The sequence below is a fragment of the Silurus aristotelis genome, assembly GCF_946808225.1.
Source record: "Silurus aristotelis genome assembly, chromosome: 5".
Lineage (NCBI taxonomy): Eukaryota > Metazoa > Chordata > Actinopteri > Siluriformes > Siluridae > Silurus > Silurus aristotelis.
In genome coordinates, this window is record NC_139578.1 from 13,203,925 (window position 1) to 13,224,615 (window position 20,691).

General features: G+C 36.9%; 1 protein-coding gene and 1 long non-coding RNA gene across 4 annotated transcripts in view; one reads left to right on the top strand and one right to left on the bottom strand.

Annotated features, from left to right (window-relative positions):
• The window catches only part of LOC310726569 (ADAMTS-like protein 1), a 110,030-nt gene that overhangs the window by 31,544 nt on the left and 57,795 nt on the right, over positions 1–20,691 (top strand). For all 3 annotated transcript variants that reach the window (XR_014533793.1, XM_083542289.1, XM_083542291.1), the window contains exon 2: positions 15,089–15,211. Coding sequence is in view for 2 of the 3 variants with exons in the window: in XM_083542289.1 (XP_083398415.1) it covers positions 15,089–15,211 (123 nt within the window). In the remaining variant the exon portion in view is untranslated. The remainder of the gene's footprint in view (positions 1–15,088; positions 15,212–20,691) is intronic.
• Positions 1,081–1,674, bottom strand: LOC310726982. The gene is made up of 2 exons (XR_014533905.1): positions 1,342–1,674; positions 1,081–1,112 (listed from the first exon to the last, which is right to left on the bottom strand). It is a non-coding gene; the product is annotated as an uncharacterized lncRNA (long non-coding RNA).

The following is a 20,691-nucleotide window of genomic DNA, read 5'->3' on the forward strand; positions in this document are numbered from 1 at the left end:
AAAAAACAGAATCAGAAATAAGCAATGTACATAAAAAGTACACAATGGTTCTGGGAGTTTAACCACGTCAAGTTGTCAGATTGTCATTCAGTTATGTACCTTAGAGCACATTTAACAACTGCAGTACAACAAATGGGAACCAAAATTGTTACAGTAATCAATGTGGAGATGAATGAATTCATTTCTTCAATGCAAAAATGCATTTGCTATTATATCTATTATTATTTTTGATATCTCACTCATTTTACATATATAGATATTTTGGAAGCATTTGTGTTCACATGATAAGTTTATTATCAGTGTCTGAGAACTGTTAAAACAACATGAAGTGCATGGATACATTTCTATTTTTAACACAGAGTTGACATGTCATTGTTTCTTCTTGCTCAGGGAACACTGCACAGTGTTATAGCAGAACAAACAGTATTGTTTAAATCCAGTGATTAAAACCCTTCCTCTTGTACCACTTCACTCAGTTGAGAATTTCTGACAAAAGGTCTCTTAAAGTTTAAATGGAACATGATATCATTCCAAAGGTTCACTCCAGGCATCAACCATCCTCTGTAGCGTGTGTGTGAGCTGTTGCGAGTTCAGTGCGACCCACATAGCAGTACTGATTTTGGATTTTGCATAAAGCCATATCCTGTTGTTATTCTGTATGGATGACAAATATTGAGCTTTTAATGGTCTTTACAGCAAATAATTAATACCGAAAATAAGCAAGAATTAAATAAATGTGCTTCTGAGACCTCCTCTGCCATCATTTGACTGGTTACTTTAGCTGCATTTATCCGGGAAAAGCTTAAAACGGAAAACATTTTCTTGATGGTTACAATGATTGAGGTAAAATGAACACAAAATATAGCATTCTTGCTGATGCAGCCCGTCAACGAACAGATAATAAATAAACTCCTGAATGGAACTAGAACTGGAACTAGAAGGGAGGGATCTATTTGTTTAATTCATGCTCATTTCCTGAAAAATTATTTGTGAAGACCATTAAAAGCTTAATATTTTGCCATTTTTTCCAGTGTGCCATTTAAACATGTGCAGCCATGAACCCCAATAAATCTTTGTTGCAGATGTTTAGAAATTCCAGCTGTGCAGCATTTCTGAAAGGTACAATGAAAAACATGTAACAGGATCATAAATAACCAAGAAGCAAGTGATAGTACACAAATCAATAACTTTCTTTTTTTTTCTGTATTTAATGTTTGCATTGCATTACAAGATAGAAACACAAGCAATGCATTATTAACAAAAAAAGCACATGCCTTTTATCATCCAGAGAAAATCTAAAACCCAGAAAAACTCACTATTAATGATAAAACTAGTATCTACCTGATTAGGCCGAGGATTTGTCTTTCTCAAAGACGTCAACCAGTTCTCTTGACTTAACTCTGTGAGCATGCTTGTGTAGGTTCCTTTGCTGAGACTGGTGCTCCAGGCCAACGAAACTCTCCGTTGTGTTTGCATTTAAATCTTTGTGATTCTCCCTCACTCCTGCTGAAATGCAGTCTGCATCCATCATTTTCTTCCTTCATTTAAGTGAAGTCTTCCAATCTTAAAATCCAAACGTCTCGTGCACGATCCCTTGTGCTGTTCTAACTAAGCAGTTTGAAATATGATTGTAACCTTGGAGGTACGGACCAACCCTTTCAATTATTGTTGCCAACTTCCTTGTTGCTATAATAAGAATGATAGAACAAAATGCGCCGCTCCATTCACTATGCGTGACGTTAGAAATGTTTAACATTTCTAACTCTCAGTGTCTCTTTGTTTTTAGTTTCTTTAGCTAGAACTTTAGCTCTTTCTTTAACTGTGTAAACAGTGAATACCTCTTTCAAAATGATAAAAGATGAACACAGGTCTAAAGGCCACATTTTTTTTAGGTCATAACTGATTTTAGTCTATTGCCTGATTTCTACTAAAAACATACCAACATTTTTATTCTATCACTCAAAATTTTTTTTGTTCTGACAATATACCCAGACACTTTGGATTTAGTGAATTGGTATGTAATATATTAATATATTCACTAAAAGAATACTTTAAGTGAATGTTGATATTTACTTTCATTTTATTTACAGATGGATCATGTTTGTGAAATGGCACAGGCTATTCACATGAGAAGTGATATATGAATGAACCACTGCAGTAATGAAATTAATTGGCACAAAAGCATAACCAGTGGTATAAAACTACCTCCCAGGAAATAATTGAATGAATAGTATTTTTTGTATGATTTTAATTACTCAAAAACTATTTTGTAATTGCCATTATCTTACAAAACAAGTCATGGCCCTGCCTCTGTGCTTTGACGTCATTTGCATCACTGTATTTAAGGCCCAACCCTTTGTAATTCTGTTGCCAACATTCTTGTATTCATATACTGTCCAAAAATCTTAAGCAGTTGTGATTTAAGTTGTATGAAATTAGTGTCAAGTCTGTTTATGAGAAACACTGTAAAATAAAAATTAATTAGCAAATCTAATAAACCAATATTTTATTCATAATAAAACATGCGAAATGTTTAAAATGAGGAAATATACCATTTTAAGGAAAAAAGGTCGGTACAGGGCAACAAAAGTCTGGAAAAAGTGAGTGTTATTAAAATTAAACAGATAGCTTAATTGACTACAGATCAGTAAGGGTATAAATAGTGTATGTTAGAGAGGCAGAGTATCTCCGATCTGTGAAAGTGTCTACAAATTGTAGAGCAATTTCAGAATATTGCTCCTCAGCATAAAATTACAAAACTTTTATATATTTCATAATTTACAATACATTATATCATCAAAAGTTTCAAAGAATCTGGAGATTTTGTGTAAAAATGTGTGAAACGTGTGAAAATCAATATTGGATGCCTGTGATCGTCAGGCCTCTGATAGAACTGCATTAAAACAGTCATGATTCTATAATGGAATTCACTGCATGGGCTCATGAACACCTCCAGAAATCAAGTCAAGTTAAGTCAAGAAGCTTTTATTGTCATTTCAGCCATATATACAGTGAGGAAAATAAGTATTTGAACACCCTGCTATTTTGCAAGTTCTCCCACTTAGAAATCATGGAGGGGTCTGAAATTGTCATCGTAGGTGCATGTCCACTGTGAGAGACATAATCAAAAAAAAAAATCCAGAAATCACAATATATGATTTTTAAACTATTTATTTGTATGATACAGCTGCAAATAAGTATTTGAACACCTGTTTATCAGCTAGAATTCTGACCCTCAAAGACCTGTTAGTCTGCCTTTAAAATGTCCACCTCCACTACATTTATTATCCTAAATTAGATGCACCTGTTTGAGGTCGTTAGCTGCATAAAGACACCTGTCCACCCCATACAATCAGTAAGAATCCAACTACTAACATAGCCAAGACCAAAGAGCTGTCCAAAGACACTAGAGACAAAATTGTACACCTCCACAAGGCTGGAAAGGGCTACAGGGAAATTGCCAAGCAGCTTGGTGAAAAAAGGTCCACTGTTGGAGCAATCTTTAGAAAATGGAAGAAGCTAAACATGACTGTCAATCTCCCTCGGACTGGGGCTCCATGCAAGATCCAAGGTTACTGTTGGTAATACACTAAGATGTCATGGTTTGAAATCATGCATGGCACGGAAGGTTCCCCTGCTTAAACCAGCACATGTCCAGGCACGTCTTAAGTTTGCCATTGACCATTTGGATGATCCAGAGGAGTCATGAGAGAAAGTCATGTGGTCAGCTGAGACCAAAATAGAACTTTTGGGTCATAATTCCCTTAAACGTGTTTGGAGGAAGAAGAATAATGAGTACCATCCCAAGAACACCATCCCTACTGTGAAGCATGGGGGTGGTAGCATCATGCTTTGGGCGTGTTTTTCTGCACATGGGACAGGGCGACTGCACTGTATTAAGGAGAGGATGACCGGGGCCATGTGTTGCGAGATTTTGGGGAACAACCTCCTTCCCTCAGTTAGAGCATTGAAGATGGGTCGAGGCTGGGTCTTCCAACATGACAATGACCCGAAGCACACAGCCAGGATAACCAAGGAGTGGCTCTGTAAGAAGCATATCAAGGTTCTGGCGTGGACTAGCCAGTCTCCAGACCTAAACCCAACAGAGAATCTTTGGAGGGAGCTCAAACTCCGTGTTTCTCAGCGACAGGCCAGAAACCTGACTGATCTAGAGAAGATCTGTGTGGAGGAGTGGGCCAAAATCCCTCCTGCAGTGTGTGCAAACCTGGTGAAAAACTACAGGAACCGTTTGACCTCTGTAATTGCAAACAAAGGCTACTGTACCAAATATTAACATTGACTTTCTCAGGTGTTCAAATACTTATTTGCAGCTGTATCATTCAAATAAATAGTTAAAAAATCATACATTGTGATTTCTGGATTTTTTTTTTTTAGATTATGTCTCTCACAGTGAACATGCACCTACGATGACAATTTCAGACCCCTCTATGATTTCTAAGTGGGAGAACTTGCAAAATAGCAGGGTGTTCTAATACTTATTTTCCTCACTGTAGCTTACACAGTATACAGTGAAATGAGACAACATTTCTACAAACCCTGGTGCTACATAAAACAACATAGAGCTACAAAACAAAACACTAGGCTAAGGACTAACGTGTCCTCACTACAAAAGTGCATTGTGTGCAACCGAGTGCAAACAGTGCAGTCAGACAACACAAGACAGTGTTGGACAGATACACAAAACACAAAATAGTGCCACCAGTAAACCTATTGTATAATGTTATACAGTACAATGTGCAAAAGAGAACTGTATACAAGAGTGTATTTGTAAACATAAATACAATGTTGTGCAAAAATAGCAAGAGAAATCATTCTGTGAACACAGTTTGCCATGTTATCCACAAATGCAGGTTAAATCTCTGTCATTCAAAGAAGAAGGCATGTGTGAACATGACCCAGAAATGCCATCCTCTATGGGTTAAAGCTTATATAAAAAGAACTGAGACAAAGAGGAAAAGTGCTGTGGTCAGAGATAACTACATTTTCATTGGTTTTTGGAAACCATGTGCACCACGTCCTCTGGACTTAAGTGAAGAGGGACCACCTGGCTTGTTATCAGCACTCACTTCAAAAAGCCACGTCTCTGATAATACGGAAGTGCATTAGTGCCTGTGGAATTTGGAAAGGCTCCAACAGTGCTGAACAGTATATACAGGTTTTAGAGCAACAAATGCTTCCATCCAGAAAATGCCTTTTTCTGAGGAGGCCTTGCATATTTGTGCAAGACAATGCTAGCTGCATACTGCATCTATTACAGTTGTATGACTTCACAGTAGAAGAGTCTGGGTGCTGGACTGCCTGCAGTCTAGACCTTTCACCAATGAAAAACATTTGCCGCATCATGAAACAAAACATGCCACAAAGGACACCCTGTACATTAGAATCCTGTACCAGACACATATAGGATAATGTTCCTCTCCCAAAACTTAAGCAACTGGTCTTCTCAGTTCCCAGATGTATATGGACAGTGATGCTACACAGTGGTAAGCATGCCCCTGTCCAAATTTTCAAAAACCCGTTGCATCCATCAAATTCAAAATGACGTTATTTTTTACTTAAAATGGTATGTATTCTCAGTTACAAAATGTAATGTTTTTTTGCTTTATTGTGAATAGAATATAGATTTCTGAGATTTGCAAATCATTGCATTCTGTTTTTATTTACATTTTGCACAGCGTCCCGACTTTTTTAAAATCAGGGTTGTATTTGTCTTAAATATGTAAGTCTTTGTACTTTGTCTTTATCCAAAGTGATCTAATAAAAGAGTTTTGTCTTTTTCCACTTGCAGTTTTTGAGACATTTTTAGAGAAACTTTCCAAACGGGCCCATAGCCTAAATGATTACTTTATATGATTATTCAGATTCCTGTACCTACAAAAGGTCTTCATGTACCAGAGGTGGGAAGTTTTGAAATACAACCCGGTTATGTCGCCGGCCTAGAGGACGGCAAAAAGCGTTGAGATAACCGATGATCGAGATAAACAAAAACCAATATGGCGGCAATATATTAAACGTGCTTGAAATGTCTTTATGTACATGATGTGCGTTATTAAATGAGAATGTGCATGCACGTGTTTTTGGAGGTTTTTTACACAACAGCGTTGCTGCGATTTGTTTGAGTGGTCATGCGGATCGAGATAATCTGTAATGAGGATAAGGAGGCGGAAGCCGAAGTAAACGCAAACAAAGTTTATTGAGAGTACTCTGGAGATAATCCACCAATACTTGTAGCGAATCAGTAATATCCAGTGGTGCGCTCCCAGGAGCACGGTCCACGAAGTTCTGTGAAAGCAGAGACAGTTCGTTTAGAGATTCCACAGATCCGCGCTACGGAAAGCGCAGCGCTGGGCAGCAACGGATAAACGTGGTGCAGACAGCGTGAACATGGACAACAGCAGGATCGGGGTAATCCGGGGTGCCGTTGAGAGAATGCGGAGTCCGAGAAGAAGGGTACGTAGCGGGATACGTATACGCGATCACACAGACCGACATGAACCAACACATACGATCATGCACAAACAATAACGGACCGCGAGTGTGTGGAGGTGAGGGGCTTAAATAGGAGATGGGATGAGTGAGTGAATGAGAGTCAGGTGTGTGTGATCAGCATGACTGCGACGAGCTCCGTGTGGGCGGGGCACGCACGGAAAAAGAAGCAGGGTGCTTCGGGTAATCCCGCCGCCGAAGGGGGCATGGCAGGGGGATTCCTGACATAACTGACCTTAAGTGGCAAATTTGCCCCCCTATCATGGTTCGGCGACAAAAAAAATTGACATAACTGATAAAAAATGCTAAGACAAAGCGAGAATTTGGCGGTTCCACTCCAAAAGACTTAATAGGGTTGGCGAGTTAACCGAGGTCGAGATAAGTGGGTTCAACTGTACTTTGTTACTGTGTTTAAGTAGATTTTTTAAGTATCAGTATTTTACTTTACTATATATTTTTTGGACAACTTTTTACATTTACTCATTACATTTTTACACAAATATCTGTGCTTTCTACTTCTTAATTTTTTTTTTTTCAAAACATGCTTGTTACTTTATTTTTAATCTTATCGTTTAAATGTTAATATTTTTTATTGTATATTAGTTTTTAGCCCAATCACCTGTTTCTTGCACCTGACTCTCACACACCACAGACGTAGACTAGTTTATGAAGCTCACAATGAGAAGACTGAAGTCAACAAGAATTCTGGGGTTAATGTGGATGAGACAGAGGGAGTCAGCGATGTAAACAGGACTAAGAACAGAAACATTTCTGATCATCATCCTCTTTTCTCTGCTTGTGTTCTATATGGTGATTGTTCAGCCTGGATACATTCATTAGATAACACATCAATTGTGAAAATTAACGCGTTAATACCGTGTTAACGCATATTCATTTTAACGGTATTAGTTTTATTAACGTGCTCATTTTAGTTTGACCATTTTTATTAAAAATATGAATACATATAAAAGAGGCGGAATTAACTGTTGTTTTTCTGATGTGCCAATCTCAAATCAGCACCAAAATCCGCCATGATGCACAAAATTAACCCTCTGGGGGTCGTTTTTGTGGCATTTTTTCCTCATACCGCCTAAACTAACTGAAATTACTTTGTCTTTTTTGATCGTACAGGTCAGAGCAGTACATTATTCCAATCTGTAAAGGGTCTACTTTTATTTGTATACACGCATAGACACACAAATAAAAAATAATAACCAAATCCGTATAAAAGTTAGAAGACGTACAATTTATCAGGTGTCACCCAATTAACGTCCGTGTGGAAACATAGCAAAGGTTCCATTTGGTGTCCTGATGATTTATGTAATTTAAAACACCATAATTACTTGAAAACATTTACAAGAATATTTTGTCTTCATGCTCTATATTGGGTTTGGTTTCACTAATAATAAACATACATTTGCATAAAACATCCATATTGTCCATTCCCATGTTGATTAGAGTATTCATACTTGGAAAGTATTTATTTAAGGCACATTAAGAACAGATAAAACTGTACATTTAAGTTTCGTTTAATGTTGAGTTAACTCATGACAAGCATGCCATTATTCGCGAATAAATATTTTTAATCAATTGACAGCCCTAATATTAATATGATGTAAAAGTTTAGTTAACATCATCATGCTAAAACAGGTGGTAGTAAAGGATACTTTTTACTTAAGTACATATCAGAGCCCAAACTTTTTTACTTAAACTTGAGTAAAAAAGTATAGTCAGTACTTCAACTTTTACCTGAGTATTTTAAAACATGAGTATCTGTACTTCTACTTAAGTAAAGCATGTGTGTACTTTTGCCACCTCTGTCATGTACCAATAGAATTAAATTAATTGTACCCTACCACTGTTTGAATGTATTCAATTTTGGAAGAGACAAATTAGGGAATGTAAAAATCTTTCAGGATGGCAGTACTAAATCCATTTAAGTGATGTTAAACTATACTTTTGTTCTAAAGTTAATCCTAAGATTATTAGCGTAAACTATGTACCAGCATTAAACAGCAGTTTCATTTTATTGACATCTAAATCAACTACTACACCTGTCAACAGTAAGGGCTGCAGGGGAACAGCCTGACACTTTAAGGTTTGCATGACAGAGTTGATTTATAGTTCAAAGGCCTTTCAGGAATCCTAACTGTTAAACAGCAGAAGATAAATGGACTGTGATGTAGTCATAGGCCGGAAAGCAATGAACATCTAAATCACAGCTTCCAGTTGCCACCTCTCTCTTGAGGCTTTGTCAATATCATGCTGCTTCATATTTCCATAAGAGGCAAAGTACTCAACTCTGTCACGGCTAAATTTTTCCGACTCGCATGGTGCAAAGTATCCTCAAATCTCACGCAGCAGTGTTTTACATAACTTTGTCATAAGAAAGAGATGTCTGAGCTATAAAAGGTATGGGAAGAAAAAGATCAATTATTCTTAACACGGACGGTTAGTCTAGAGAGGGAGACAAATGTCTTATTTTAAGACCTTTAGAAATAGCAGAGCATAATGGAGGATTGTAGAGTTCAGCATTAGCTTTTTGTCCAAGATTGTGACAGGTTTTTCCTTCTTTTTTTTCCTCCTTCCTCTCAACATCATCCAGGTTTATTACATGAATGTACTTAACTGCTGTCTATTCCTCATTTAACAAAACAAAAAAAATTGCATTGGAAATACAGGTATATCATGAAAGTCCAAACAGCGCAAACAAAGTCAGGAATCAAAGAATTAACTTATGGATACAACGTCTTACCGATACACAGTGCATGAAATGCAATTTGTAACCAGGGGTACTTTACCAGGCAAAAAGTGTAATGTGTAAAACCAGCCAGGACAAATGTCTTTATCAGTGCTTTGATCTCTGGTGTTGACTTCTTTTTTTGGTTGCAGATTATATTGTGGGCAGACTTTTGTGCTGTTGCCCTGTTTTTCCCCACTTGTGTCTGGAAAATTATTCTAAACATCATGCTATGGGATTGCAGCATGTCACTGCACAGCATGAGTAAGAAAAAGTGCTGTGACAGAAATGTCCCTTTAGGAAAGAAAAGCCACCATTTGGGGGGAAAAACTGATCTGTCGTGAGAGAAAGCACTAAGGGTTCAGAAGATAGACGATGAACAACAGGACAGTGAAAAAAAGACAAGTGGCACATCAGTGGACATCATTCAAGAATTCCTCATAACTCAAGCATTAAAAGTAACCTTGCACTGATCCCTTTAGAAGGAGATTTAGCCAAATACCTCTTTCCTGTTTCATTTCATACAGTCAGGAGCAGGGAGGAAAAGAGTGCTCTGGTATCAAAACAGTGGAAGATATCTTATTAATCTTAGGAACCTATGAATGAAACAGAAGCCTAGATTGGGATTGCACTGAGCATACAGTATGTGGTCCTCCTTTTCATTTCCCTCAGCTCTAGTACCTGGAATCTCCCTCCAGGAAAGACAAATTATAATATCAGGTTGATGTTATTATTTCTGATTGTCTTCTTTTGTAGGCCTGCTGTGACCTGGGCTTTCCATCTTTCTCTCAATGCACCATGCTTGTACTTTGAAATTCAATTTTATTGCCAATAAAAGAAGTGTACATTGCTCACTCTTACTCTGTTCCACACATATACTGTACATACACCATTGTCACTGTTAATGTTAGTCATGTCTCCTCACTAAGTTGGTGTATTCAGAAGGATAAGTTTGATGGTGCCTTGTTCCAAACCTGTACATCGTCAGAGTTTAGTCTTAAGGGCCCTGTTAATTTTCTTAAGGTTTTTTTTTGTTGTTGTTTTATTTTTAAATTATGACATATTCCTTTCCAGACATAGTGGCCATATTTTGAATGTTTGAAAGCATGGAATAAGAAGTGTTTACATTTAAGGGCTTTCAAAAGTGCTTCTCTGTCTATTCGTACTAGTGGAGATCTTCCAGGTCTTCTCTGGTGCAAAGCTAAGAGACTTTCAAAAACAAGTTAATGCTGACAAAAATACATTCTGATTACAGATTTTGCATAATTAACCTTAATTTAACTGCGTATTAAAAATTATGTGTTTGAAGAAAGCATATGTTTAGGTTGTCCAAACACTCGGGCAAATTGCTATAATATTTTCTTAGGATGATTATTTAGCAGTCGGATGGTGACATCCAATTTCATTTATCTCACAATATTCATTAACAGAAGGTTTATAAGGATGACATAACGGAAGCAAAACAGAAGTACGTAGACTTTTAAGGCGAGTGTTGTTGACTTAAGAGAAGAGATTTCTGCCAGCACTTAACGTCTAGGACCAATGGGAGTACAGGCACCGTGACAGCTGATTTTAACAGCTGGCTTGTTTTCTTAAGCAAGACGTTAGGAAGGGAATTTGATAAATTTGTCTTAAACATTCTAGAAAAGACTTGGCTGCCATGCTCTATTAAGCTTTAGTTCAGCCAGGTTTCACTCAGCGGCCTTTCTCTTGAATAAAAGTGCTATGATTGATTGGATGGTGTGATATGGAGTCTCAGAGGATGAGGCTTCACTGCACCCAGTCTTATCACTGGAGGGATTGTGTTTTTAAATTACTGTAAATGTGCAAAACCCGAATCTGCAAGGAATGTTCTGTCCAGGAAATCATTTAATGCATGACTTTTACCCAAAATGCTCAATGCTTATCAAAAATTATAAAATTGTCTTTGTTAATTCTGGAAAAATATGCTTTCTGATTCTGAAGTAGCAGAAGAAGAAACATTCCACTTCTAGTTTGAGTTTGAGCAGTATGTTTTCCTAGGTCTTGTTGATAGTTCCTATGAACCCCTGACAGCGCCTTTTGCATAGACCAGTTCAATATTGTGTGCCATTCCTGGTTTATGGGTATCAGTCTCATTAAAATAGTTAATACAATGCTAGTAATTGCTTGTGGTTTCAGGCTTTTCAGGGCATAGTAAGTAAACCAGCACTTGGAAGTTGCAGAATTTGAACTTGCAGACACAAATGTGATAGAATGTAGGGTGCAACTTTAACAATGCCTGAAAAGTTATGTGCTGCTGAAATTTGAGGAATTTACCAAAAGAGCACACACCCGATAGTGCTGGGTGACTGAATGACTTCAAAAATCGGATCTGCCACATGAATTCCTACTTAGAGCAGCCTTTTCATGTTGCATGTATATTCGTCTGACAAGCATTTTCTGTGTTCATCCATGCTTTCATTTGATGTAGACAGCTAGAGACGGGTAATGTTCAAAGAAGCATACATTGTTTTCACATTCTTTAGTGCAATGCATAGTCAGAACATGTTTGGAATTTCCATTTATTCTGAAGTTATCTATGCAGAAATGCTGACCAAACTTATGCTGGCTGCTTAACCTTTCGTAATGTTTTTAAATAATTTAAGATTAGCAGGCCATTATTGATTTATCTGCACACAAACAAAGGTTCAGGACAAGAAACCAGCAATGAGATTTAATCTAAGTACACTTTTCCTGGTTGATATTCCTGAGATTTGATTCAGGTGAGAACATCCATTAGAGCAAAATAAGATCTAATCTTTAGAAAACAGGAACCATCCAAACTACTGTAATCCTCCAAACAAGCATGAGTAATAGACAACCAGCCAATAACGAGCTACAGCAGCCATAATCTATGTGCACAGCGTGAACACAATCAACACCTGGGATTAAAACCTGAGCTTTAGAACATTTATGTGAGAATTACATATCCACAAGGGCACAAATACAGTATGTGGTCATTCTTTATTAAAGGTGTGTAAGAAAAGGGTAAAAGATGCAGGAGATACTGTAGAAACGGATTTTAGCATATATTGCATTGTGATGACGTTGAATTTTTAATAGTTTACCCACAATACTTATATTAAATGGATTATTAAATTTTTTTGTAGACAATTAAATTAAAAGCATAAAAAAGGGGAGGACAGTGCTGGTAATGAATATATACCATAATTTCCGGACTATAAAGCGCACCCATAAATATAAGCCGCACCCACTGAATTTGACAAAGATTTTTATTTTTAACATAAATAAGCCGCACCTGTCTATAAGCCTACAATGTCTACACTGAAACTAATGAACTTTACACAGGCTTTAACGAAAGACACTAAATGCAATATGTTGCGCTTCTATTAGGAGCATAGCGGTATTTTGGGAATAGCCTGCCACTGCATTCTTCTGCTATTACTGCGTGTGTTCAAGACTGAGGATTATGTCCTTTTTATTTTCTGATGCTTATTTCTAAGTTTCTTTGACTAACCCGTAACGCTGTTGCCAAGTAAAATAAAAAAGCACGAGTTTTGGAAACCTGTCTGTGCTTATATGATTTCTGTTGCAACTGGAGTTAGCGAGCTCTCCCTTCACCCAGACTCAACGCATTACAACGGCTTGTATCCAAACATTAGCCTACCAAGTAAGTCATTGTTCACTGTCTTCCTCCTTCCTTTCACAACTACAGTGGTACCTTGACCTCCGAGTGCATTAATGTACGAGTTTTCCGAGGTACGAGCGGTTACTCGGTCGATTTTTTTGCTCTGTTACGCAAGCAAAAAATTGAGGTCGAGATGCCGCTGCTAGATGGCGAAGCGAAGCAAGAAAGCAAAGATTGTGATGGAAATTAAGATTAGCAAAGAAGAAAAAGTAAAAAATTTTAAGTATAGGGATACGTAGTGTACAGGAGTGATAGTAAAAAATTAGTTTTCCCTCTGCCTCCGCTTATCGCCTCAACCCACACACACACACACACACACACACACACACACACCCTACCGGTGTTTTCGTTAGCTCAAGTCGTCTCATCCCCAAGGAAAATACACTGAATAAAACCTTATTATATCTTTACATACTCTTCTATTATGTTTTTATACAAGATTTGTTATTTATCAATGTATTTTCCAAATTTTTTTTTTACCGGGAAAAACCCAGGAAAAATCCATATATTACCACTTTGTTGTTTAAGCCGCGGGGAAAAAAGTAGCGGCTTATAGTCCGAAAAATACAGTAATTGGTTTCATTGCTTCTGGTTTATTAAATCACATGATCCCAATTTATATGGGAATCTGCTGATGGGGTCTCACAATATGTTATGGTTTAATTATATTTAATTGAATTTAAATAGATTAACACTTTAATTTTATCAATAGTTATTATAATATAAAGTGTAAATGTGTTTATTTAAATAGCATTATAAAATAGTTGCATGTCGTGTACTCTAAATACAAGAAGTTTTACCTCACATTAGTGTGTCTTGGCACAACATGAAGACCAGTCATCTGATTTGTTCAACTAGATTCAAGAACAAGGTTTTTGAGTTTCCGGTGGCAAATTGCACAGGCTTACTAACTTTGCTTAAAGCATGGATCTATTGTATTAGTCACTTAGCTAATAAGTATAGTAATTCAGCAGTCGTATTGTGAAGGAACAAAAGGGTAATTTAAAAATAAAATATCTCCCAATCTGTTCTTTAGAGGTAAGTATATAAACACAGATGCATTTGATTCTGTGATTTCGTAAGTTTTATCTGATGTACAGTACATAATTTTCCTTATTTCAGATTTAAATAATGTACCAAATTGGATAACTGTAATAGCTGAATAATGCAAACACAAACCAGAATAATATATACTCACAATCTAACATGGCATGTTCAAAACAAACTTCCTGTATTATCAAAACCTATTGTGCCCTAATTGGTTATTTTGCTAATGTGTTATATATATTTATTCACTATCCAGGTGCTTTTAACAAACGTCCTCTGAATGTATACAACATTGAATTACTGCCACTTTCCAGCCAAATTATTTGTTAACCACAGAATCTCTTGCTTAGCAAATAGTGTAAAGCTCTGGGTATTAGCACATATTTTATTTGTTATTGTTACTTAGGTCCATATTTTGAAGAAGTTCCATAGCAGATTTGTAGGAGCCTCCTACTTAGCCTTATGTAGCTAATCTAATCATCACCAGCTTGGCACAGACCCTCCAAGTCCCACAACTGACCTCCTTCTTTATCGGGCGTTTATGGCCTTAGGAGAGCAGCTGAGGCTAGAGCTTATGAGCTTGTGCATCTTTAAGAATGATTGCTGTTAATGGGCCCTGTCCAAGCTCTCCCCTGGTGTGACTTCTAATACGGGAAGTTTTTCCAAACACTGAAGGGATACCCAGCACATCGGGGGCTGACCACATAACATAAACCGTTTAGTGAAGCAAACAGCTTGAAAATCCATTTTAATGTGCATGAAATGCTAGAAATAATACACTGTTCTTGTGGTACAGTGGAGGCGTGTGAGACAAAAATGGTGGTCTTCGCTTTTGACGGGTAGCTCACATTGTTTTCATAAACTGTAATGGGCACTGGGCAAATATTTGACAAGGCCTAATTTATCCCAGACACATATTAGTTGTATTGTTCTCTATTCATTATTGCTTCTTGTTTTTCATAATTTCTTCTGAAAAGTTATTGTTCTTCAATCTCAATTAATAGATTTTTTAACATAGATGATTAAACGGAGATGATCAAGCAGGCTGTTAAAGCATTACACAAGACTAAATGCTACTATTAGGGAACAAAACCTGCATTAACACATTTAGTTTTTTTTTTCAGGTATGGGTGAATGCTAGCGATGGAGAAGCTATTTTTATCCGTGAGTTCACCCTGAGCCATCCTGACGATCTCCCTGATGATTTCTTGAATGAAGGTCCTGCAAACCATAAGTCTGAGGATTCTGTAAGTGTCTGAATTCAGACAATGTTTTTTACATCATATCTAAAGCTTTCTGACGCTTTCTTATGGCTCCTGATTCCTGTTAGTATACATAATTTTATAATGCTATTACCTGCCATATCAAGAAAAATTGATTGACAGCAAACATGGTTCTATACAGCTGGCAGTGACAGCAGTGTCTCTTGCATGGATATGAATGTAGTGACGAAGAACAGATGGGGAAAGCATATGACGCACATGCATGGGAAGGTCTGACATCTGTGTGACCTGACCCTTTTACACAGCTCTGAAAGACCCACTTAGGAGTAGTCCAGCTGCTTCCTAAATCCATTCGTCACCGATTTGTGTTATGTAATCATTGTATGGTTGCACATGATTGATGCGAATAAATTATTGTTGGGATTAGCTATTAGTTGCTTAGTTACTATACACTGTATACTTAGTTACTGAAACACTTGTTCACAGACGAGCCCAACAGATATCAGTCAAATTGTCATAATATTGCACATTTTTTATTTTTACACTAGATGGGGTCTAAAGCAGGGGTCACCAACTTTTTTGAAACTGAGAGTTACTTCTCGGGTACCGATTAATGTGAAGGTCTACCAGTTTGATAAAAAAACTTGATGTAGCTCACTGGTAAGTGGCACTTTGGTGAGCTATTTTTAGAAAAGGCCTGCGGGCAACCTGGTGTACGTGGGCAGTATGTTGGTGACCCCTGGTCTAAAGGAAGTTTAGTTGCTAAAGGACGTTTTTATGCTTATTGAGTTAATGGTATTTGACTGTTTTGTCATATATGTATGGCATCCACATCCATGACTCACACTTTTCCTCAAGTTTCTTTGAAGGGACATAACTAAACAAAGATGGAATTGTATATTTTAATGTAATTACATTTTATTTTAAGTTCCTTTCTTCCTTTTTTCACATTGTTCATAGTTTGTATGGCTGATAAATTTTGCTTTGGTCTTTTATTCTGCAATTGCAGTAGTTTGCTTTGCCTAACAAAGATTTTTGTTACAACATAGACCCTGTCTTTCATTGTATTTCATCATGAAATGAAATTAAGCGCTCTTCATGTTTACATAAAGGATATCTTCATTCAGTCACTTCTCGACGTATCTTTTCCTTCTTTCGTCTGCTCCAATTAGGGGTCGCCACTAACTCTTTCAACTCAACTAATTGCTAATTCCCTCACCAAATCCATAAACCTCCTCCTTGTCTTCCTCTTTTCCTCCTTCCTGGTGGCTCCATTCTCCTACTAATATACCCCATGTCCCTCCTGTGCACATGCCCAAACCATCACTTGAACTGCCTTGTGCATCAGTAATTAGTAACTTTATTTTAGATCCAGTTTCTTTGCATTTTCTAGACAAGTTTTTGTTGTGTTGTAATAATGCCTGTATTATTATACAGTAATCCACCGCTTTACTGCGGTTTGAATCTCGCGCCCCCGATTTATCGCAGAACTGCATTTATGCCACATAACTAATTAGTTTGGCTGATTTTCCCGGTCTCTCGCGGATAGCACGTTATATACACATTAAAGCAAATTCATTTTAACGCCACTAATTTTATTAATGCGTGAATAATGCAGCATTTCTGTTAGACTATTTTTATTTAAAGATATAAATAAATATAAAATAGGCAAAATTAAAACCTTCATATCAACACATTTATTTACAATGTCCTTTCTGTACTCAGATAGTACAAAAAACAAAACTTTAGATTTTTTTTTTTATCAATAAACATTTGTTTTACTGATGTGCCAAGTCTCAAATTAAGCACCAAAATCCACCATGGCACACACACATCCAGCAATTAAAACCATCCGTGTGGAAACATAGGAAAAGTTTCGTTTGGCGTCCTGATGATTTACGTAATTTTAAACCTCATAATTACTTTTTAAAACATTTACAAGAACATTTTGTCTTTATGCTCTATGTTGAGTCTGGTTTCACTAATAATAAATATACTTTTGCATGAAGCATCAATATTTGTCCATGCCCAAGTTGATTAGAGTATTAAAAACTTAAAAAGTATTAATTCAAGGTACATTTAGAACAGATAGAAATGTGCAATTAAGTTGCGATTAATTGTGAGTTAACTCATGACAATCATGCAGGCAATGCAATAAATATATTAATTGAGTGATTTTAATTGAATAAATAATTATTTTCAAATTAAATCTTTAAAATAATTTTTATGTTTACATATATCTAGTTAAAATCAGTGCTTAGAGAAGAAAGGTTCCAATTGGCACTTGATTTAATGTTGTGTTGCCTCAAGTCCTCAAACTTAAACAATTATTAGTTTTACCACAGTGCCAGAGATATTAGTTGTTGCTTTTGAACATAGTTTGCAGCTCCAAAAGTATTCTGTGTCTTGATTCATGGGCTTGTTTTTAGGGTTATAGAGCAGAAGAGGAGACTAGCAGCCTTTGCGACCTTGGCGCTTTACTCTGGCGTGACGTGAAGGAAGTGATCTTGGAGAGAGAAAACATTTTCATTGGCTATCTGGGTCAAGCAGGACATTAATGACAATTTGGTAGGGAATGTTGTTGGCCCAGGAAGATTGATTGAGAAATAATTACAAGGAACAGACCTTTCAAAATGAAAATAAAAAGTTTAAAGTCATAACACATATTATATTTATATGTATATATGTATATAGTGCATCACTCCCTATATTAGCTTACACATATATATTTTTTTAATGATTAAAGTGTTCCTTTCAGCATATCCTTTCATTCACACTCTTATTTCCTGTGTTTGTAGAATGCCTTGCACATACACTGGAAATAATAAAGGAGTTTTATCAGATGAATGCACTCTCTGTAGCTACATAACCCCCACACATCCTTCATGCTCTGCTGGAATTCTGCAGGTTGAAATGTGTGGCACGATATCACCAAAGTAAAGAGGACATCCTCTTTCTGTAGCTATGAAATGTTTACGATGGGAGGGATGGCTCTCCAGGGAGGAAAATCATGAACAGCCTTGCTTTCTTTAAACTTCTGTGTAAACATTTAATTTTGATTATTAAAATGCCAAAATATTCAACCAATAAAAAAAAAGGCTTATGTTTTAAAAGGAAAAAATAAGATTTTTCAAAATTACATAATCACCATTATTTGTGGTAGGATCAGCACTGGAAGGTTCATATAGTGTTTTTTTAAGTGCAGTGAATAGCAGTTGGGATGCACATTTTAAGACAAAATTTAATTGAAGCATTGTAAAACAGGGTTATACAGTATGCAAAGATTAAAGCAGAACAATGCTTTGAAGTTTTTAATTTATTTAAGTATCAACTGTATGGTTACAACTAAAGTTGTAGAACAATTATGAAACAGGATACCGAAATATTTGTTATCGGTTTCATTCTAGCAAAAATACATTATAGAAACTGTTGTTACTTTAAAATCCTCTTTTTTTGTTCTGAGAAACCAGAAAGGCAAATTTGATGGCTGTGATACAGTGTCTGGTAGACTTTTCAAATAATAAAAAAAACAACTGTTTTAAAGAACTGATGCCTACCAAACATGTTAAATAAATATTTTACCTAGGAAGGGTTCACTTTTTTCTTTTTTTTTTGATAAATAACAACATTTTTGCATCTGTTTTTTTAGGTACAATATAGAAGTCCCTGTAAATGAGCTTTAATCGATGAATGTGCTTATATAAAAAATTCATCAACACCATCTGACCATTCAGAATCAAGTCAACAAATGTCCTATAAGGACATCTCAGTATGGGTGCTGTTTTTCTATAGAGCCATCATCAACACTATACTGAGCAAATCTCCCTTCCTATCTGTGATATCTGCACCAGAAGACCCTTATATTCCTTTAGATCCAATTTTACAGGAATCCCAGATCACAGTGAGACAGAAACACTGTTGCTCTAACTGTTATTCTCTCCTCTTTAATGGGCATAACCCTGGCCTGCTCATGATTCTACCGGCTTGGCACTCAGGACAAAGCACATTTGACTAAACAAGTACCTGGGCAGCCTGTGTGGACAGAAATAGTAAAATCCTTTGGATGTTATAGAGAAGAAATCGACAAGAACGAGGCACATTAGCAGCATGTAAGGAGAAGGACAGTTGATTGTCCATAGATACCCCAAGTTTGCGAGCAGTGGCTGAAGGGGAGAGCAGAGAGTCATGAAGAGTTATTCGGAGATCTTTATCTGGAGATGAATCACCTGGGATGGCCATTAGTTCTGTTTTGCTGGGGTTGAGTTTAAATTGATGAGCACTCTTTCAGGAAGATATGTCTGTCAAGCATGCCGAGATCCGAGCGGAAGCTGTGGTAAGTTAAGTGTCATATTCATAGCAGTGGTAAGAAAACCCATCTGAGGATATGACTTCACCAATGGAGTGGGTATAGAGGGAGAAAAGGAGGGGACCAATTACCGAGCCTTGTGGGACACTAGAGTCTGCATGGGGCAGATGTGGATCTTCAATATGTTACCTGTAAAACAGAAAAGTACAGTAACAAATTACATTTACTTTGTTACTGTGTGATCGAGCCACAATGAGAAAAATAACAGCAAATCCTTTTTATGCACTTTTTCTTCTTAGATGCTCTACAATTGCTGTGTATCAGGGTTCATCGTCAAAAGTAAAATGACAGTAATGGTGGTCCCAAGCGTGTCACCTGTGTTTTAAGTGTAGGTCCTGAACAGAGATGTTGCACAATTCAATGCCCGATTTAGCCCTTTATTGAGTGGAATGATGTGTTGACCTTGGCAGTGTGTGTGCTACAGGCATGCTTAAACTGGCTTATAGAATGCCAGGGTTAGGGTGCCAGATTGCCTCTTTGCCCCAGCAGTCAATCACAACTTTAGTCAACCGTTATATAACACATCAAAGAATACATAAAAACTGTCAAATTTAATCAAAACACACAAAAAAAAAGCAAATATTGTGTAGAAATAAATGCATTTATTTCAACACTCCTCACTGGCTCAAGACATTCTACATTTTGCATTATCTGTTTGGAAGTTTCTTCTCAAAATCTACAACAAAAACCCGCATTTGATATTCTAGGTGATTCTAGGCATCTACCAAGTGTTTGTACTTTGTTATTCAAAATGGACCAGAAAACATGAATTATTCAGTCACAGCTGGTAGCTCTGTCTTAGTTCAAGCTTGGCCAATGATTATTTCTGTGCTTGATTTGATCTGGATACTATTTAGCTTGGTCAGAACATGTGTGGCTTATGGCAAACAAGAGTCTTTGTAGCACAGCTGCACAGAAGTGCTGAATACTACGTCGTAAGTTGGAAATCAGTCTGTGTTGCTGGAAATGCTCTGGCATCTTGGCATGGTAATGCTATGTTTTATTCGTGGTGTGTGTTTTGGTGCTTTATGTGGTCTAACCCCAGTTCTGGCACTGAGCTGATAGAGATCCTGCTATGTGGTTAGTCTCCACAAACCAGAGAGGTTTGTTCTGAAGGAGTTTGGTAATATTTTACTGT